Raw genomic sequence first — 21,650 nt, 5'->3', positions numbered from 1 at the left:
GGGAAGGTTGCCACGTTGTCAGAGTCTTTAACAGGGAAAATTCAAGGGTGATTCATCGACCCACAGAAAGCAACGCCTCACCCACCAAAGATGTCACGGCGCCTGAGTCATCCCAGCCAGATGCTGGCAGCGGCCCGAGCCGTGATTACACCCCAGAGCGACTTCCGGCGAGTTTTATCAATGAAGCTCGCCAACAGGCAGATAAAAATTGCCAGTAATTTGTTGCCTTTTTTTTTTTCTTTTCAAATCTATCTGGGTGTGGAGGCAGGGTAGGAGAGTTTAGGAACAAATGAGATGGCTTTGTGTCCCTGTGTCTCCATTTCTCTTTTCCCACTGATCTTCAGATAAGAGACGGACTGCGAGCCCATGACCCTGGGCTCTGGCTCTGCTCGGCCTCTAAGTCACCAGCCAGCACGCCTCCCTGCTCCCCGCCACGGCCTCATCCTCAGACACAGGGACTGGCTGGAGAAATAACAGTAATAGCAAAATTTGCTGAGCGCTTCCCATGTGCCGACTTGTTCTAGGCATTTCATGTGGATCAGCTCATCTAACCCTCATCACCGTTCCAAGCATTAGGAAGTGTAATTGTCCCATTTTCTGGTGGAAACGGCGCAGGAAGGCTGGGAAAGTTGCTCGCGGTGTCAGAATTAGCGAGCGGCAGAACCGCAATTTGGACTCAAGCAGTTCAGTTCCGGAGCCTTCCCTGGTCAGCCCTCTCACCTCTCAGGAGAACCCCAAGGTCCCCGCTGACTCTGAAGACATCAGGGTTCAGCTCCGAGGTCTGCCATCCACAGCCAGCCGTCCCCTACAGGCCTCCTTGCTCTCTGAGGGGTCATGGCTCGCGACTGACTGGATGATTCAGGTGAAAAGGTGCCATTGAAGTTGAGGTCCACACAACTCGAACCCCAGAGGTGGGACAGGGAAGGAGGAAGAGAGGCCCCTGGACAGAGGGAGAGACAGGTTCTGAGAAGCATCTCAGTTCTGCGAAGCATCTCTGTTTCTCCTGCTGTGAGAGACTGCGGCCTGGTGAAGTCACGGATGTCTGTTTGATAATTCAGAAAGCCCAGGGCTCGCAGGGGACAGCACTTCTCTGACAAAGTGTGGCCGAGCTGGCCGGGGGCGCTGGGGCAGCAGAGGCGACAGCAGCTGCAGCATCTTGGCAAGTCACAGCGTCTCCAGCAAAGGGGTGCCACGCCAGCTACTTCCAAGGAGAGGATCGTTGGCCACGGAGGCATGTCTGCAATCTTAGACCCAGAAGTGACCTCGAGAGGTTGCCGTGCCTACACCCCCGCCTTCAGCTGAGCCGGACGTTACTCTCCCCATTTGACAGATGAGGCAGTTGAGGCCTGGAAGGTCAAGTGACGGCCTAGATCACACGGCTCGTAGGGCTGCCACTGGGAATGACGAGGATGGGGATGCGAGTGGGGGATGTTCCTCAAGCAGTGCTAATGGGCCCCCCTTGGCTGCTGAGTGTGGGTGGTGTGTGGGGAGAGAGGAAAGCACTGGGGGGGCTGTTACAGTTCGTTCCCAGGTCACCTTTGCCTAGGGTTATAGCGGCTTCACATTTCATGAACGACTCAGTCAGTCGTTCAGATGCCAGTCACTCATCAGGGGCCTGTATCCACCCGGAGCTGGCTGTGCCTTCTCCTTGCAGTACTGAGAACTTGATGGATCAGGCTGGGCAGGTAGCCGTGCAGAGGAGCTGCCAGGGAACTCGAGTCTGCACACCCCTCTTCGCCCACAAAGTCGAAGTGAACTCAAGGCATTCGTTTCGTGGACCACCCATGGGCCAGGGCACCTAGCTATTGCCGCATTTCCCTGCCCTCTTTTCCCTTCGCCCTGACTTCCTCTTCTGTTTCCTGTCTGTCATTGCCCGGATCCCCACAGGGATAAGCAGAGTGTGAACTGGTACGCCAGCACCCTTGCAGAGGGGAACATGACACAGGAGAACTAACTGGGAGAGGCCCCAGAGGCTCCCAGAGGCCCTGGAGTGGGACCTGGTGGGATGGTGGAGGACAGCCCAACTGAGAGCCACGGTGGCAGGTCCCAGCTGAGCAGATGCCTTGCCTTGTGTCTGCCCACCTCGCCGTTTCCTTAGAGGGCTCCGAGGGAAGGATCAGGGGATCGGTCATTCCTTGCTGAGTCCCTCCCCTGTACCTTGTGCCCACAGGCTTCAGGCAAGAGAGACAAGAGGTGACAGCTCCTGAATTTCAGGGACTCACCTTGGCACTGACGTATCAGCATTTTCATGCAAGAGGACTGACTTTCACAGCCACCATGGTGGTTAAGGTTCAACCCTGGGTGTGAGAGAACCCAGCTGGCCTTGTCACATCCATTTTACAGATGAGGAAACACTTACTCTTTCATCCTTTTTGCCAACTGACTACCTGGATCACAGGCTCTGTTCTGGGCTTTGGGGATACAGCGGTGAGCAAAAACAGATGTGGTGCCTGCCCTTGTGGCTTTCAGTGGTGGAGAAAGTACCTCACAAGTAAACACACACTTCTGACTGTGAGGAGTGCTGGGGAAGGGGACTGTATGATGCTGCTGGAGCTACCAGGAAGAGATTTAACTTTCTCAAGGTGGTCAAGGGGGTTCCCTGAAGCAGTGATCTTTGAGCCTGAAACCTGAACCATGAGGTTGAGCAAACACTGGTTTAGGCAAAGAAGAGGAAAGGGGAGGGGCAGAGAGAGCATATGCAAAGGCCCTGTGGCAAGAGAATGGCAAGGTGGAGGGACTGGAATTTGAGTGATACAGAAAAGGAGTGGCTGGAGATGGAGGGGGCTCTTAGGGGCCAAGGAGAAGGGCAGGCTGGCAAGACAGGGCATGGGTGGAACCAGGGCTCATCTTCTGATACCCAAGTCAGTTCTCAAGCAGCTACTTCATGGTAAGTGGTAAAAGACAGGGAGCTGGACTCCACCCTGAAAAGGGGAGATAGTCTCCCTGAAGCTGATTAAACTGAATTCTGAAGTCTAGGCTGATTTTAAGTGGGGAGAAAGGGAGGGAGGTATGAGCGTGGCATGCATAGGGTAGAGCGGGGCTGGCTTGACTGGACAGGAGGGACTTACCAGGAGAAAGTGGCTCCAGGAAATTCAAAGAGACTCAAGGGTGGACGTCCTGGGGAGGCAGGGTTTTGCTGAGGGTGCACTTCCCTGGACTCTTCAGCCGACATCTGGTGTTTTTTCTCCTTTCCAAAGTTAGAAGACGTGGGAGAAATCATTGAAAAAATTCGGATTGGCCATAACAATACAGGCATAAATCCTGGGTGGCACTGCTCCCACGTGGACATCCGCAGGCTCCTCCCAGATAAAGATGTGAGTTTCTGACTGATCTGTCCTGCTGTTTCTTTTGCCCCTTTCTAGAAGGGATTCACAGCAGATTCCTTATGAGGACCTGCCGCCTTATAAATGTTGAGATAAAATCATCTAAGGAAAATGTACCCTGTTCACTCAGAGCGCAGGAACTAACTCAGGACCAAGGCAGGATCTTTTAGAACATGGTTTATGGGTCAAGGAGGAGGGTCTGTGATGGACTAATTTCCAAACTGTACAAACAGCTGATAGAGCTTAATATCAAAAAAAACAAGCAACCCAGTCAAAAAATGGATAGAAGACCTAACTAGACATTTCTCCAAAGAAGACATCCAGATGGCCAACAGGCACATGAAAAGATGCTCAATATTGCTAATTATTAGAGAAATGCAAATCAAAACTACAGTGAGGTATGTATGACCTCACACCAGTCAGAATGACCATCATTAAAAAATTTAAAGGAACCCTCCTACACTGTTGGTAGGAATGTAATTTGGTGCAGCTACTATGGAGGACAGCCTGGGGGTTCCTTTAAAAACTGAAAATAGACTTACCGTATGATCCGGCAATCCCACTCCTGGGCACAAATCCGGAGGCAGAGGAGGGTTGGGAATCCATGTCTCTGCTCCCCACCCCAGAGGCCATGCTACTAATGAGTGCCCTTCCTGTGACTCAAGGGCAACTCTGAGAAAGAAATACACCCAAATGACTTGGAAAACAGTCCAAAACCACAGGATTCTAAGCCTGGGAGGCAGCTCTCAGTTACGGCCGTGGTATGTGTGAGTTGGGAGCAATTTAAAAATACAGAGCCTCCTCGCCTCGCCCGCTGAGTCTGTGTCTCCGGGATGGGGTTTGTGTATCTATTTTTAAGTGACCTGGGGAGCTCCACCTTCATGAGCCTACCCTTGATGTGGTGGGGAAGTCCTTTAAGTAAGACTGGATCTGCCAGAATCGGGGCAGGGCTGGGAGGGCTCCCCTGTGGCTTTTGCACTGTCAGTGGGGCTCTATCACCCTTGCCTTTGGTCCCCGTGAATGTTGACATGATGATGAACGAGTGAAGTTGGCAGCGTCCACATTAAGGGCTCAGCTGCCTCTTTCCTCCTCCCTCCAGGGCACAGAGACCTTGACCTTCCCTTGTGATCGCTGGCTTGCCACCTCGGAGGATGACAAGAAGACCATTCGAGAACTGGTCCCTTACGACATCTTCACTGAGAAGTACATGAAAGACGGGTCCTTACGGCAAGTCTACAAGGAAGTGGAGGAGCCTCTGGACAGTAAGTGTGATGCGATCGCCTTCCTCTCCGTCAGCAGCAGCTTGCGGGGCACCTGCCCTGTGCAGGGTGGAGCCTTTGCACCCAGGGGCCGAGTTTATTATTATTTTCACTCCGTAGAGAGGGCAACTGAGGCTCACAGAGGTTACATAACCTGCTGAAGTTCACTCAGCTAATAAACGGCAGGGCTATTCTGCAATGTCCCATTTATCTCACTCTGAGGTTTGCGCTCAGATCCTTTCCTGGTCTGACGATTGATCATACATCCAAATATGTGCTCTCCTGTGCCTGGCCTACACTGGCCCTTGTTCTCTCCCTTTGTTTGGTTAATTTGGCTACTTATCTGCAGGGCCTGGTCCTCTCTGCTCTTGCTGGATCCAGCTGTCCCAACTGGGAGTGAATCAAAAGGCATCCTGGACTTACATGTAACTGGAACTGAGGTGTATTTGTTCTCAGGGGCTGGCTGCAGCTTCCGCGGCCAAGGTCATGGGTTTCTCTTCTGTCTGTGCCAGTTCCCCTTGCCCGTTCCTCACTGACGAGGTTTATTTTGCAGTATCTGCACCAGCCTGACCACACTTCTTGCCCTCATTCCTTTGCTTTTGAACCACCATTTTCTGGTTGTCTCTTCTAACCCGTCTGACGAGCCCCTGTTTTCCCGTCTCCTGTCGGGTGGGATTTATCGCTCCCGGCTCAGTCTTCAGCCTCAGTTAAGCCCCCGCCATAGCTCTCACATTTCCTTTCGTCTGAATTGCCACTTGCTTAGAGATTTTAAAAAAAAAAAAGATTGCCTCAGAAACGTGCCTTTCCCTGCCCATCTCCCTTTCTCCAAATTTGCTTTGCTGTTCAATCTGGAGGGTAATTCTCTTTTCTGCTTGGATCCCAGAGGATGCCTGGGACAGCCATCCCAGCAGTGCACTGACTGCTCTGTGTTAGTCACACGCCACAGACCACTCTGTGCTCGGTGGTGTTTCTAGGGAACCGTCTTTCCACTGAGAGCTGGGTGGCCTTGGTGGGACGGGGAGGGAGGAGGATCCAGAAATAGCTGGATTTGACTGCACAACCGCATTGCTCAGCTCCCAGAAGCTGAGTAAGTTTCCCTAATTCCCACGGAATTGGAGAGAGTGGTGGCGGTGGGCGAAGAGGAGCGGGAAGGCCATTTAATCACAACTCTGTTGACACAGCACCCCACCCTGGGACAAGGGCTCCTGGGAAAGGTCCCGCCCAGGTGTGGAGCAGGGCTGAATGCACAGCCAGGAAATGGATGGGGAGACAAGATGAGGAGGATGAGGACAGTCCCCTGTGGTGTCTAAACTGTGACAAGATTCCTAATATTACTTTGCACCGGTGTTAGCCAGACAGGCTTGGGTAATGTTGACTCTTTTAGATATCAGAGGAGATTTTCATTATTAACGCGCAGGTGAAATGCTGGCTGGATTCTGCACTGAGCTGAGCGAGGTGGGAGGGGGTGCACTGTGGCTTTGGCTGATTCCTGCCCTGGAGGGGACAGGCTGGTGAGAGCGGCTCTTGTGGTACACCAAGGAGGTTGGGGCAGCAGAGCACTGAGTAGGGTGACTGAGATGGGGAGGATGTAAAAGGGGGTGAGGAGGGGGCAGAGTTCAGATTTGGATGTGAGTCTGTGACCTGTGTCCTAGTCAAGGTGGACATGTCCCCTCAGTGATGCGGGTGTGGATCCAGGCACAGGAGGGAACTGGGTTGGAGACACAGCCTTGGGGAACTCAAAGAGGTCGGCACCCAGGATGAGAGCCGTGGCGGGAAGGGGATGGAACCCGGAGATGGCGGCATCCAGGGGTGGGCAGACCATTAGGAACCTGTTCAGCGGCTCAAGAAGAAGTGTCCAGAGAGGCAGAAGGAGAGCAAGAGAGAATAATGCTATGGAATTCAACAGAAAAGGAGGCAAATAATAAGCACCATGTTGTGGGTGTGAATGTGTCCCATACCCTTGGGTATGAACAGCTCACATCACCTTACTCTCCTAAATTTAATCATAGGTGGTCCTGAGCCCGCTCGCAAGGGTTTGGTAAGGAAGCCCATCTCCCTCATTGCAGGGAGGGAGGGTCTCCTTTTCTAGGGTCCTATGAGAATCCTGAGGCTCTAGTCCAGGGTGGGTACCAGCTACACCTGTGGCCTCCTGCCACATGGTGGCGCTGCTGCTGCTTGCTCTCTGCCGACAGGCAGATGCCATTTCTCTGGGTGGCCAGAAACGCTTCTCCATGGACCCTGGCTTTGTCAAATGATCCTCTCTTCAGCCTTGAGGCCTCCTTGCTTCAAGTCCCCTGATAAGCCAGGCAACCGTCTCCTTACTGGGTCTCTGTGTGCAGGTGAGGGAGGGGCTCTGGAGCTGGATGGGGAAACTGCTCCCAGGCTGGGGAACCGGGCCTTCCTCCCATTTGGGCCACTTCCACCTTTTACCTCCAAGCCACAACTTTCATCCCTCCCTTCGTGGCAATGCAGCGAAGGCCCCTCTTCCTCGCCTGAAACTCCAAAGCTCCCAGGACAAAGGAATATGGAGAGGGGACAAAGACTTCTTAAGTTTCCTAAAAGCAAGGACTTGCCTTTCCCCCGGGCTGGAGGCTGAGGACGAAGCTACTTTACTCTTTCCCAATGCGTCCACAGCAGCAAAACAAAAACATGACCATGTTCGTTTTAATTTTCCTTACTCATTGTTAACAACTGTCCCACTAGTATTTATTGAGCCCTTTCCAAAGGCCATGGGAGACCAAAGAGAGAGTGGCGCTGGCTTTGGTGAGAGGGGTTTCCCTGGGGACAGGCGCTGGATGGTGGCGGGTTGACAAATAAATGAAAATAAGGAAATGGACACCGAGGGGAAGCTAGTGTTTCAGAAATATTTGATTTTTTTCCATAAACCGTTCAGAAGGATCTGGCGTTGAGGCCCGCCACCCTCAAATGGGAAGGCAGATTCTTGTCAGTGTGGCGTGGCAGGTGGATTGAGTGACCACGGTGCGCACGTGTGTCAGTTTCCTGAGTCTTCCCCCGCCCTGGATGCTGTAGGCGGCTGGAGGGGTGGATGGTTTGAGGGAGGCTGGAAAAGTCTCCATCCCTTGGGTCTCTTCAAGGCCACCTGTGCCCAGATCAGATGGGCCAACTTCCCAATGATGAATCCACTCAGACTTGTAGCAGAATGCACGTAATCGAGTGGACAAAAGGAGAACCCTAAGTTCTCCTCGAAGACTGAGCCACAAGCTTCATACCTCCCACAAATCCAGCTCCCCAAACCTAAATGGTGCCACCCCTTCTTCCCTTTGTCTGTCCTTCTGTCTGCTGTCTGTCCCACTGCCCGCCCAGTTGTGCTGTACTCGGTGCAGATCTTCACAGGAAATGTTCCTGGGGCAGGGACGGACGCCAGGGTCTACATCACCATCTACGGGGACCTCGGGGACACCGGAGAGCGGTACCTCGGCAAGTCAGAGAACCGCACCAACAAGTTCGAGAAAGGAACGGTAGGCGGGGCCCACTGAGTTACCCCGCCCCCTCCTCTGGGTCCTGTCATCCCAGGACCAGCCTTTCTGGTCCCCCAGGCTGTCTGGGAACTTTGTGGGATTTCATGCACCCTCATGCGGGCATTTGCCTCATGCATCCCCTGCAGAGGGCTGGTCCCCCCTCTCAGCCTGTGCACGAGCGCTGGGTCCTGCATGTGAGGTGGGGCTGGGGCCTGAGCAAGCAGGAGGCTGTCTGAGCCCCGGATTGCTGGCTGTACGGATCTGGGTTGTGTTTGGAGAGTCCAGCACACTGCGGGCCGGTCAGGAGCACGGAGCACGGAGGGGCTGCAGCAACAGAGGCTTGAGCCGGGGGTTGGGAGGCCAGATTCTGCCGTCCATTTCTTATATGACTGAGGCTCTCTGGCCTCAGTTTCCTTAGCTGTGAAATAAAGAGCCTGATATGAATCAGCTAAACTAAGTTGTGCAGAGCCCCAGGCAGCACGGGGTCCACAGGAGCCACAGAGGGGTGGGGGCGCCAGACAGGCACCCCACTCCTCCCACATGGACCCACTTTGGCCTGGACTGTCTATTGGGGTGTCAAGCAAGCCTTCTGTGAAGCAAGGGAGCTCTGTGGCTACAAAAAGGCTTGAAAACCACACAGCTGGCTGGTGTCCAAGGCCCTGCCAGCTTCGACCTAACTAGTTTTACAAAAAGGAAGGTATCCATCCAAATTTTCCTTCCCGCCAGCTTGGCCTCCCTCTCCCTGCCAGAGCTTCTCCCCTGGGCCCCTCTGCCGTCCCCGCTTCACCGCTCCTCAGCCTCCCTTCCTCCTCTCCAGTCACCTAAATCTGCCAGAGGCCCCCCACAGGCAGCGCTGTGTCCATGGGGATCAGAGCAAGGTGATTGGCTCCTAACCCAGCCTGTGGGCTTGCCCGTGGCTGTGCGCACGCGGGGATTCTGCACCAACCAGCAGGTGTTTATCAGGGGTCTCCTTAAGCCTGAGCCTCTGCCGGGCATGACCCCTTAGTGTCGAAACATCTACCATTTGATGAGGAATAAAATAGCTCTGAGATAAAGAAAGCAGATGTCGTCTACACGGGTCTGCAGCGGGCGGGTGACCCTATGAGCCAGGCCGCCTGGAAGGAGCCCCAGCCTGGCCACGAGGTCCCACGAGAGTCAGGCCCCAGGGCAGCCTTTGCTCCATCATCCAGTTTACCTTCAGCTTTGGTTTACAGCTTCTGCAGTGGGGCTAGTAATGTGATTGCTTCTGAGACCCCCAGACTGAAAAACTGGACAAGAGATATAAGAGCACTTTGTATCAGGGAGAAATAATTAACGACACACACACACACACACACACACACACACACACACACACACAAGATATAATTATTTGCCACACTTGTAAGGTAGCTAATAGGAGGTCTGTTCATTTTGGAGAAATAGAATTCCAAAGAGGTCAAGAGACTCATGTGGTGTCCCTGATCCTAAAGTAGGGACATGATTATCAGGCTCACTCACACACGCCCCTGTGGGACGGGGCAGTGCCACGCGCTGGTCAGATGCCTAGACCTGGGCTGGGGCCAGACCGTCTGAGTTCAGCTCCTGGCTCTGACACTGACTAGCTGTGTGATCTTGGACAAGTTACTCAGCATCTCTGTGCCTTGGTTTCCTCCACCATAAAGTAAGTTCACTGAATTTAAACCTATGAAGTGCCTAGAACCATGCCTGGCATGTAGTTAGCTCCTTGTTAATGCCGGCTGTCGCTGAGGCTGAAAGAGCCCGCCTTTCCTCTGCCTTTGTCATAGTGCGTGGAAAATGCACTATCAGACGGCCGTGTGCGCCACACAGCTGATAGGCGGACATTTGTTCATGGCTAAATCCACAGAGCCTGGCACAGAGTAGGCACAATAAATATTTGTTGAGTGAGTAAATGAATAAAAGTATAAACGAAGCTGATGCAATCCATGCTCCTCTGTGCTCAGATTCAGATTTTTTTTCTCTCTTAGCAATTGTGACATCAGGAAAGTCTTTGCCCCACTGTGCCCCGTCGCTTTCTTCTCCTTGCCTCCAGTTTTCCGTCCCCTCCTGCGAGCTGGATCTACTTCCTGCTCAGTGGCTGATGATGTAGGACTTTAAGTTCACTGCTAAGCATCTAAAAGCTTTCACTTCTCTAACCATCTGCTCCAGAATCCAGGAGTTGCCCTCAACACCCCTCTCCCTGTCAGCATCACCCCGCCACGCCCCTATCCAAGCAATCAGCAGGTATGGGAGAGTCTCTCTTCTGCATAACCCTCGAATCATCTCCATCAGCTCTGCCACCACTCAGCCCTTTCTTATCTCACCTTGTTTATTGAACCAGCCTGGTCTCCCTTCTCTAGTCCCTTGAAATCCAATCCACCCTCCAGGCTTCCCCAGTTAATTTCTCCAAAGGTGGTGGACTCACTCTGTCTCCCCAACACATCAGGGCTCCCCACCGATCCCACACAGTCCTGAGCCCTTCATGGGATTCACGATCCTTCACTGCCTGCCTGGCCAGCCTGCGCAGGTCTATCCCCTGCAGACCCCTGGGCCCCAGTTTCCAATGCCCTCCACTCTCTTCTGTCTCCAAGTCTTTCTGAGCCTCTTCTCTGCATCCATGCACATATGTCCAGAAGAAATACACAATGCTGCTCTGTGGTTTTAACTTTTCACATAAAAGGCATCACCTTATATGATTACTTCCTCAGCTTGCAGGCAATGGGATACTTTCAAAATCCTCTGTCAGGAGAGTCAAGTACAGCTTGCTGGCTTATTCTTTGTAGTATTCCGTACGCAGCATTGCCACAGTTATTTGCCATTCCCCAAGCACTGGGCACCTAGGTGAGTCCCAATTTTCCACTGTAAAATTATCCTCAGCACACATCCTTGTGCACATATGAAGGTTACCCCCAGCTGCAAAGTGGAATTGCCATGTAATAGGGTGTGCTCTTTTTCGCTTTAATGGACTCAGCCACTCGCTGGTGCCCCAAGGCCTCGCAGGTCCACACCTGCCGTCAGCGTCACGCCATTCACCTGCGGTTTCCTCAGCCGGCAGCCTGACCTGCCCTGGCTGCCTGGAAGGCCCAGCCCCCAGCCTTCAGCTTAATGCTGCCACCTGGCATGTCTCACAGCCCTGCCTCTAGTCCCCAGGCAGGTGCTGCTCCCACCACCTGGGCTGTCCCAAGGAAGGGCAGAGAGCATCCTGTCATCCCTGGGTTCTTAGCACTCAGCATAGTGACTTAGCATATCTTTTGGAGGGAAAGTGAGTGTCACTCAGGGTCACCTGTCCCTCCTCCGCCTCCCCAGACTCCTGCCTGCTGCATTCAACCTGGGTTTTGACCCACTTCCCCCAAGGCCTAGAGCTCCATATCTCACTAAGCAATCCTAAAACAATGCAAGTATCCAAGGGTCACTTCACCTAAGATATAATCAGGGACACAGAGGAGGGCCTTATGTCACACCCCACACCAAAACCTTCATGAACCCACAGTCCAGGTGTTCCCTGCGCTGTCCCCAGCCTTGCCTCCATCACAGCCCCTCTCCTCTCTGCCTGCTCTCCTGCGGCCCAGCTCCTCCCACTGCCAGCTTCCCCCTGGGAATTCCCAGACCCCTCTCATTATTCAGAAAGACTTCACCTCTTCATGGCTCTTACTCTCCAGCCTCCCGCCTGAACTCATGTCAATACTCAGCATAACTTAGGATGTCCAGGTACCAGCACTGGGCAGAGCACCCTTGCTTGTTCACCCCCATTCACACCACTCAGCAGGGTCCATCTTCCAAACACTCACAGAGGTTGTCCCAAGAGGAGCTGGACTGCAAACTGGGGCCGTTGTGAGGCCTTGGAACACCAGACTCTCTCTGTTAGGGGGTTTGGGCCTGGGAGGCTCCCTGCTCCCCACTCCCAGTCAGGACGCTCTGTTCAACACAACAGTTGAGGGGGTGGAAGACCCTGGATGGATGGGGTTGGAGTGGGTGGGGGTGGGGAGCACCCCCTCCCGAGTCTCCACGTCCGGGCTCCCCAGGCCGACACCTTCATCATTGAGGCTGCCGACCTGGGCGTCATCTACAAGATCAAGCTCCGCCACGACAACACCAAGTGGTGCGCCGACTGGTACGTGGAGAAGGTGGAGATCTGGAACGACACCAACGAGGACGAGTTCCTGTTCCTGTGCGGGCGCTGGCTGTCCCTGAAGAAGGAGGACGGGCGACTCGAGAGGCTCTTCTATGAGAAGGTGCGTGAAAGGCAGCCGGGCGCTTGGTTCCGCCGTGGCCCGCTGTCATCTTCATACCTGGGCGGCTCCGTGGAACGCAGGGTGCCAGGGGTGACATGGGCCTGGGTGTGCCCTTCCCGACAGGAGTACAGCGGGGACCGGAGCAGCAACTGCAGCAGCCCCGCGGACTTCTGGGAGATCACGCTGAGCTCCAAGATGGCGGACATCGACGTCGCCACCGTGACGGGGCCCATGGCCGACTACGTTCAGGAGGGCCCGGGTAAGCCCAGCAGCGAGCTCAACAGAGGAGGCATGGGCGCAGGGAAATGTGTTTAAGCTGTTCTTGGACAGCCGTGTGTTCACCTCACCACCGCTTGACTTACATTTAATGCTCTGTAATTTACACGCTTTCCACACCTATTGCCTGTTTCCATCCCCGTGACAACCCTGTGGGGTGAGAGCTGTTGACCTGAAACAGACTGGCAGTTATTTCTCCAGCAAAAAAGGGTTTATTTGGGATCAGTAGAGAATTGCAATTCAAGGTTTGCACCCATGGAAACCTCATGCAAGCCCCTGCACAGCGAGGGAAGGAGAATTCTTTTACAGAGGGGAAAAGGAAGTCGGGAGGACTATGGTAAACAGAGAGTCCATGACTTTTCATTGCCTGAGTTGTTGCCATGTTTAAATTCAGTAAACTTGTTTTATGGTGGAGGAAACCAAGGCACAGAGATGCTGAGTAACTTGTCCAAGATCACACAGCTAGTCAGTGTCAGAGCCAGGAGCTGAACTCAGACGATCTGGCCTCAGCCCAGGTCTGGGCATCTGACCAGCGCATGGCACTGCCATGTCCCACAGCAGCATGTGTGAGTAAGCCTGATAATCCCTTGAAAACCTATACTCTGAAAACTATAAACTTGATAATACAAAGAAATGGAAAGATATCCCATGTTCATGGATTAGAATAATTAATATATTTGTATATTTGTCTTTGGGACGTTTAAGTCCACTGCTTTTCTGTTTAGTTCTCTTAGATATAATTGCACATCAACCACAATAGTTTTCTCCAGGAGACAACATGGTGAGTCTGTGGGTTTGAGCAGAGAGTGCCAATCTTTTCATACTCTACCTGCTTAGACAGGACCCACAAGAAAGTGCTTCGCCTTAATTGAGCACCGTGATCAGTTGTGGAAGGGCCCCTGGGACTCTCCTTGTAAAGATGAAATGAGGCCATTAGTAGAAAACAATGCGGGTAATTCCAGCCAAGAAGTTCTAGTCTGGAAACTTATCAAAGGGCTACAGATTATATAACCTAATACCCACTACACTAGGGCAGTAGCTCCCAAGCTGTTCAGGAAGATGAGCCAAGAGAAGGGTTTCCAATTCCAAGGGTTTCAGTAGTAACTGCAAGTAACAGAGACCTAAAGGTAGTGGCTTAAACAAATGAGGGATTTTTATTTTCTCACACATTAAAGTTCAAAGAGAAGCAGTTAGGACTGATACAGCAGCTCCAGTGAAGTCGGGGATCTAGGCTCTTTCAACCTGATCACTCTGGCAATCTTACAAATGGCTTCCATTCTAAAGGTTGCCCATGGTTCTAAGATGACTGCTGGAGCTCCAGACATCACATCCACATTCCAAGCAGAATGAATGGAAGGATAAAGGGCAAAATGGTGCTCCTCCCAGTTGAGTGAGACCCTTTCAAGGGAAATTTTCCCAACATCCGACATATCATGACCACCCCTAGCTCTATGATGTATTACCCAAGCAAGTTTTTAATGCTGATTTATCTGGTTTATTTTAGAAATGAATGCCTTCTAGAACTTCCATTCACCATGTTACATATATAATACTATTCTATTATTCTTCCCTAAGTTTCTACTTTCCATGAGACCTTGCTTTTGCCAACCCCATTTTTGCTGACCACGGTAAGCTTTCCAGGCATCTAACCGCTGTACTTGGGTAGAGGTTATTACCCTTACCCTACTTTACATGGGAGTGCTAGGTGCAACTGAGATAATTGGTCCACGGGGTTTTTATTTATGTTTTTTCACTTTAAAAAAAATCTTTATGTATTTTTGGGGGGGTGGTAATTAGGTTTATTTATTTATTTGCTTTTGATGGAGCTGCTGGGGATTGAACCCAGGACCTCGTGCATGCTGAGCACACACACACTGTACCACTGAGCTGTACCCTCCCCCGCGGGCTTTTAGAGGTGGCAGTGCTGCTCTCTTTAATCTTCACTTGGGAGTTACCAAGTTACCCTCCTTGGAGGGTAGATGCCAACCATAGCTTGCCAGTCTGAAAGCTCTCTTGCACTTTGTCTCGGAGGCAGGGAGCTGCGATCAGTGCCTCCAGAGGTCATTTCCAAGTCTACGCGCCCGCTCTGGTCCACGGGCCCTTCTTGAGGTGGGGTCCCCTTGACCTCTTGCAGTCATTCCCTACTATGTGTCCGTCACCACGGGGAAGCACAAGGACGCAGCTACCGACAGCCGGGCCTTCATCCTACTCTTCGGGGAGGAGGATGAGCGCAGCAACCGCATCTGGCTGGACTATCCCCGAGGGAAGAGGGGCTTCAGCTGCGGCTCCGTGGAGGAGTTCTACGTCGCGGGCTTGGATGTGGGCATCATCAAGAAAATAGAGGTGCTGGGCCCCAGGGTCTCGGGACAGTGACCATCCCGCGGGAAGGAAGGAGCTGACCAGGACGTGGGGGGAGGGCAGGGGGACCCGACCTGACCCCTGCTCAGCGCAGGCAGCAGAGGAAGAACTCCTGGCCTCTGCCTTTAACAAGCTGGATGACCCCCATCCAGTGGGGGCCCCTTGTGTATTAGTCTTCCATAGCTGTGTAACAAATGACTGCTTAGTGACATGAGACTACATAAGTATCTTATCTCACAGTGTCCTGAGTCGGGAGGCCAGGCGTGGGTTAGCCAAGTCCTCTTCTCGAGGTCTCACTGGGCTGAAATCAAGTTGCTGCCAGGGCTGGAGTCTCATCTGAGGCATGGGGTCCTGTCCCAAGCTCAGTGGTTGTTGGAGGAATCCATGTCCTGTGGCTGTAGGACCAAGGCCTCCAGGTCCAGAGGCTGCCTGCTTTCCCTGCCATGTGACCTTCCCCAACACATGGCAGTCTGGTTCTTCAAAGCCATTCAGAGAGGATCTCCTCCGTTTCGAATCTCATCTCTGAAATCTAGATCGTCTTTTAAAGGGTTCACCTAATTAGGCCAGGCTTACCTAGAATAATCTTTTGATTAACTCAAAGTCATCTGACTAGAGACCTTAATTATATCTGCAGGGAGGGAAGTATGGCTCAGTGGTAGAGCGCATGCTTAGCATGCACGAGGTCCTGGGCTCAATCCCCAGTACCTCTACTTAAAAATAAATAAATGAACTTAAAAAAAGACATCAAAAATTATATCTGCAAAATCTCTTCACCTTCATGAGAACATGAGTGTGCAGAACATCAGAAGGAAACACTGAGGGAGGAGGCTGCAGAGTGAGGGAGGGACGCTGAGCAGGGAGGGCTTCTTTCCCAGCAGTGCCCATGTCCTCATGGCCCTGGTGTGCCCTCTCTAGCTGGGCCATGACGGGGCCTCCCCCGAGAGCTGCTGGCTGGTGGAGGAGCTGTGTCTGGCTGTGCCCACTCAGGGTACCAAGTACACGTTGCACTGCAACTGCTGGCTCGCCAAGGACCGCGGAGATGGTGTCACCTCCCGTGTCTTCGACCTCCTGGATGCCATGGTGGTGAACATCGGGGTGAAGGTATGGAGGGCGCCTGTGTGTGTGCGCTGCATGGCAAAGGGCAGTGCAGGTTGGGGTGGGCGAGCAGCAGGGGAGATGGAGGTGAGAGAGGCAGGAGACTCATCACTGGGGTGTTGGTGAGGGCTGCAGCCCCATATACCAGCCAGACTCACTTTGCTAGGAGCCAAGAGACTCACGTCTTTTCTTATCTGCTGCTGTGTGACCTTGGGCAAGTCATCTGGCCTCTCTGGGCCTTGGTCTTCCCATAGAGCACATGGAAATAATGCTTCCCATCCTGTTGCATATAAAATCTTGATGAGAACGAACGAGATCATGGGCAGTCTGTGAAAAGCTTTGCAGGCTCTACATAGACGTGCAGTCATTATTCTCCAAAGGATGCTCGGTCGACACCAGTCGGCCGGTGATGAGGACAGATGGCATTTGGGATGCTGAGAGCCTCTGGGTCTCCTAGTGCAGAGAATGCTGTCTGCACAAGATCCCCCTTAAGGGGAAGAGGCTGGAAGGCAGGAGCTCTGTGCCCCTGTTCTGGCTCCACCTCTAACTGGCCAAATGGCCTGGGACAAGTTGTATAAACTCACAGGTTGGTGCCAGACAGGAGGCAGGATGCCTGGATGCTGGGGCCCAAGGATACATGGCCAACTGGTGGCCCAGGGCCTCTGTGTCACCTCACCTTGCAGGCCTCTCTTTCTCTCTGAAAAGCTGTGGGGTCCACAGAAGGCCCCAGCCCTCATCTCTGTTCCTAAATCCAAACCAGTGGGCTGCTAGACTTAGGTCAGAAGCTGTCCCACAAAGGTGAGAAGAAATCACCCTGAACCTGAGGTGACCTGCCTGTATTGTATGTGGAAACAAAGGACGGGCTGATATATGGGCTCTGAAAATCTTGCCAGGAGGGAGCGTGGATGCCTGCCCCTCCCTGCTTGAGAGCCACAGAGCAGAACTTTCCACAGCATGGATGCCCTCCCCCCTTCCTCAGCCATCTCCACCTGTGGCCAGACGGTCAGTGTGGGTGGCCACCATTCATCCAGCGGCCCCTGTCCTGACCCGGTTCCCTGCGTGCACGTGGGCGTGTGTTCATGCCCCCTCCCAGTGCATATGCACACCCCACTTGGTGCATCGGCATTTCCCCCTGAGCTCTTTAGTCTGTGGAAATCCAGACCCACACCGTAGTTATTCATGTTACAAAAGAACACAGGTCTGTTACTTTACAAAGAACCATAGGGCTCTTTGGACTGGCCACCTCCCCAGGACGTCTGATATCACACCGGCACTACAAAAGCCCTGTTAATGTGTCTTTCTGGAAACACGCCTATGACACAAAAAGAGATGTCTGTGTAAAGGAGAGAAAGGTGGACACAGAGAACACAGGAGTCTGGAGAGACGAGCCTTGAGGGGCCAGTCTCCACGGGGTCCTGGGCACTCATTTTGATCATCCTGTTTCTTATGTCTGCTGGATAAAAAAGCATCATATTTCTGCTTTCATTTCCAATAGCTCCGTGCCCATCATGAATGCCGTGTTAGGCGGTCTAAGAGAATTTTCCTGGCAAAGCAAGGTGCTCTTCCATCACTCCCTCGGCAAGCGTGCCCTCCAGGAATGCTGCTTCTAGCCTGGCAGTGTCATGGGGAGGATTCTAAGTGCTGCTTGAAAAGCCTCAATGTTGGGGTCATGATCGCTGCCATGAATAACCTGGGTTCTGAGTTCAAAGGCATCTGGGTGGTGGGGACCCAGCACGAGTGATATCGCAGTGCAGCAGACACAGGGGATGGGAAGGGCTGGGGACGTGCGGAGGGGACGGTCAGCCAGGCACCTCCCTGGCCGTGTGTGCAAATATCTGAACGCTTGAGACCTAATTGCTAGTCCTTGCACACCTGGTGAGACGCCATGGAGTAAGAAACCAGGACCGGAAGACAGCCCAGACCAGGGGTGAAGAGGGTCCCTCTTGCCACTAGGCTGCCTCTGGAAGGGAGAACCAAGCAGGGGCCTCAGTGAGGGCACCGTCCCGGGGGGAGCAGGCTGCTCCCTCCCCCTCTGGCCGAGACAAAGGGAATACATCCTCTTTGGAGCAAACCTCAGGCAAAAGAGTAAAATTCCAATCTACAGTGAAAACCACATTTAATAGGCGGTTGTCCCGTTTCACGAGTGGATGGAGGCAGAGGGCCTTCAAACACCAGCCCCAATGCACGCTCCAGTCCCCAACGTGCAGGGTGGGTGCCGGCTGCGGCATGAAGGAGGGACGGTCAGCCGGAACTATTGCTGCTCCTGGACGCCAGGCCCGGTGCCAGGCACCAAGCCAAGTGTCTGAAGCTCTCACAACTCTGCAGAGTGCTTGTCCCTGTTTTACTGTGGAGGAAACAGTGGCTGGAGAGGATGGGGGACCTGCCCTGGTTCAACAGCTAGCGAGGGGCAGATCTGGGATTGAATGGTGCTCTGGACGGCTCCCAAAGCCACTGCCTGGCTAACACATGCTGCTGGAGTACGTGGGCTTAGGTTGGGATTCGATGGACAAAGAAAGTGGTGAATCCTGGGACTTTCAGTCATATTTTTATTGCATGTGTGTCCTCGATCAGACACTGAACTCAGACTCATAGACATAGTAAACAAATTTATGGTCACTGGGGGGGTAGGGGGTGGAAAGGGATAAATTAGGAGTTTGAGATTTGCAAATATTTTAACTATTATATATAAACAGATAAACAACAAGTTTCTTCTGTATAGCACAAGGAATTATATTCAATATCTTGTAGTAACCTACAATGAAAAAGAACATGAAAATGAATATATGTATGTCTATGTCTGACTGAAACACTATGCTGTTCACCAGAAATGGACACATTGTAACTGACTATACTTCAATTTTTTTTTAAGTGTAAAAGAATAAAGAGAGAGAGAAACTGAGCTCCTCTCTAGCACCGAACTGAGCACAGCCGAGGGCAAAGACAGTGATAAGACCTGGCACTTGCTCTCCGGACATTCAGTTGATTAGGGGGAGGGCTCTCTCCAGAGTCTTGCAGCTTGGAGGGTGAAGGTGAGGCAGGCAGGTGATGGAGGCCAAGGCTCAGGACCCACGTCCTTCTCGTGGCAGGTGCTCTACGAAATGACGGTGTGGACGGGTGACGTGGTCGGTGGTGGCACTGATTCCAACATCTTTATGACCCTCTACGGCATCAGTGGCAGCACAGAGGAAGTGCAGCTGGACAAAAAGAAGGCCAGGTGTCATGGGAGGGGGACAGGGGGGCTCTGCCCTTTGCCCTCTCTACACACCCAATCCTCCACCCTCCAGCCCCATCCTGCTTCAACCAGGCTGCTCTCCCCATTCTCCCCTCGTACCCTGAGGCCTCCCGGCCTCTATGCCATTGTCCACGTGACTCCTCTCTCCTGGAGTGCCCTTCATCCACTCTGTCTCAAGACATCTCTGTTTCAAGTGCTAGTTCAAATCTACCTCCTCCAGGAAGCCTTTCTTGATCACCTCAGCCCGTAGCACTCCCTCCTTCCTTCCCCCTTTCCTTCCTTCCTTCCGTCACTCAAAACTGTTTATTGTAAGGTCTGTATTGTATTGTATCAACACTGTGAATGTCCTGCTGTCATTCTTTGCACGGTGGTGTTGTAACCTGTTCACTTTAGGGGAAGCCGGGTTAAGAGAACACAGAAACCCTGTTCGATTTTTGCAACTTGTCTGCAAGTTCAAAATGATTGCAGAAAAAAGCTAAAATAATTTTTTTAATGTTAAAAAAAAAAAAACTGTTGAACACCTGGTATCTGTCAGGCACTGTCGCAGGCACTGGAGAGAGGGTACAACCAGGCAGGGAAGATGCCGGAACTCACAAAGCCTCACACCTGAGGGAACCGCAGCAGCAGCACGGAAACCAGGGTGGACTTATTTGGTGCCAGGCCTTTTTCTAAGCCCTCTGAATATACTGACGCCTCTAGTCCTCCCTGCAGTGTTATGAGGACCATGATTACCACCCCCATTTTATAGCGGTAAGAAAACTGAGGCACAGCAGGGCGAAGACATGCTGTTCGAGGCCCCATAGCTGGTAGGCTATGGCACTGGGAGCTGTACCCAGGTGGCCCCAGGCTTAAGCATTAGGTTCTACTGCTTCTTAAGCTGGTTATCAGTAATGGCGATGCAGCTGGACCTCTTGGAGTACTTCCTGTCTGCACCTTTCATTGAATCCCCAACATATCTGGGTTTTGGCTGGTTTCCTATGTTCAGCCATTGTCCCCCAAACCATCCTTGGACTCTGATAACTTAAGCACCAGAGGGGAGAGATTCAGAGCCCAAGCCTAGGATTTCTAACATCCCCCTACAGCCACTTGGCTCTGAGCTGCACTGCTGCCTCCCCAGGCTGGAGGGCGGGATCCAGAGACGCTTCCTCTCTGAGTCCTCACTGTGCCTGACTCTGGCGTTGCAGGTGAGAATGGCGAGGGTGACGGTAGGGATGGGGATGAGGGCGCTGAAGCTCTCAGGGACCGGGCAGAGGTTCCTTCCCATGGACAGAGCAGTTCGTGAGAGCGGGAGCTCTGTTCACCTTGTGCAGCTCGTGCCTGGGGCATCTGGTGAGGACGGTTTTCCCTGCCTCTCTTAGCACTTCTGCTCTCTCATACAACTTCCGTTTCCTCCTGAAATTCTCCCCCCAGCAACAGGAATGATGGTGATTATAATAATGACTGTCATTCACTGAGCACCTACTCCATACTAGGCACTGATGTAAATGCTTTTTAAACATATAATAACTCACAATACCCCCTGTAGTATGCTCTCTACAAATAAGCTGCCAGAGACTCAGAAAGGTGAAGTAACTTTCCCAAGGTCACACAGGTAGTGCAGGGGAGCTGAGATTTGAACTCATGCAACAGTGGAAAGAAATGAAGGCCAACAGAGAACAAACAGAGGCTGTTTCTTGACAGCTTGCTTACAGCAAGGGTGTAGGCACCATCCCTCGGTGGGGCCGAGTCCAAAGGCCGTCAGGAGCCTGGGAAAGCGTCTGAGAGCGGCATCGGTGGTGAAGCTGTAGGAGAACTAACTAGATTCAGAGCATCTCATGTGATTGGACTGGGGAGCGTATTTGGATTTCTCTGGTTGGTCCTGAGTTGGAAGTGGGGGCAAAACAGGCAAGCTGGCAGTTATTGACCAAGTCCTGCCCATCGTGCGCCCGCTGCTGGCGAGGCTGTGCTCTGGTCGCCTGGGACAGGTGCTGCGAAGGTGATGGGTCAGAATTCTGCCTTCATCTGTGGTCCATTTGCATTTTCAGTCTCACAGTCTCCACCTCTGTTCTTTGACCCTAATCTCCACCCCAACCCCCAATTCCTGAAATTTCCCAGATTAATTATCCCATGCCTGCATTCCACCTTATTTTATAGACGTGCCGCACAGACATAATTGCTGGTGGGAGAGATTGACACCTCCTCTCTGGTAGTATATAAATTCCAAAAATGTTGCTTAAAAGTCACACCATATTGTATATGCTTCAAGGCACCTTGTTAGTTAAAGAATTTCGTTTTTGTGAATAAAGACGTATTTTGTGAGGGGAGCCATCATTTCTTTATTACTCCAGTTGGAGAGCTCAGGACTCTTACCCAAGGCATAGTTTGCTTTATTGCATTTGCAGGTGGCCCGAGGTTTG

The 21,650-nt window shown here is 52.5% G+C and overlaps 1 protein-coding gene across 2 annotated transcripts in view; it reads left to right on the top strand.

Annotated features, from left to right (window-relative positions):
- Nucleotides 1–21,650, top strand: part of LOXHD1 (lipoxygenase homology PLAT domains 1) — a 151,443-nt gene that overhangs the window by 100,472 nt on the left and 29,321 nt on the right. Inside the window, exons 27-34 of one of the 2 annotated variants that reach the window (XM_072952094.1) lie at nucleotides 3,198–3,314; nucleotides 4,423–4,585; nucleotides 7,907–8,061; nucleotides 12,084–12,293; nucleotides 12,417–12,552; nucleotides 14,704–14,912; nucleotides 15,843–16,028; nucleotides 19,109–19,236. In XM_072952094.1, the coding sequence (XP_072808195.1) occupies nucleotides 3,198–3,314; nucleotides 4,423–4,585; nucleotides 7,907–8,061; nucleotides 12,084–12,293; nucleotides 12,417–12,552; nucleotides 14,704–14,912; nucleotides 15,843–16,028; nucleotides 19,109–19,236 (1,304 nt within the window). The remainder of the gene's footprint in view (nucleotides 1–3,197; nucleotides 3,315–4,422; nucleotides 4,586–7,906; nucleotides 8,062–12,083; nucleotides 12,294–12,416; nucleotides 12,553–14,703; nucleotides 14,913–15,842; nucleotides 16,029–19,108; nucleotides 19,237–21,650) is intronic. The other variant, XM_072952095.1, reaches the window with a different exon arrangement.

This window comes from Vicugna pacos, chromosome 30, assembly GCF_048564905.1.
Source record: "Vicugna pacos chromosome 30, VicPac4, whole genome shotgun sequence".
NCBI classification, from domain to species: Eukaryota; Metazoa; Chordata; class Mammalia; order Artiodactyla; family Camelidae; genus Vicugna; species Vicugna pacos.
Note: the sequence above shows the minus strand (reverse complement) of the source record. Positions and strands in the feature narration are given on the sequence as shown.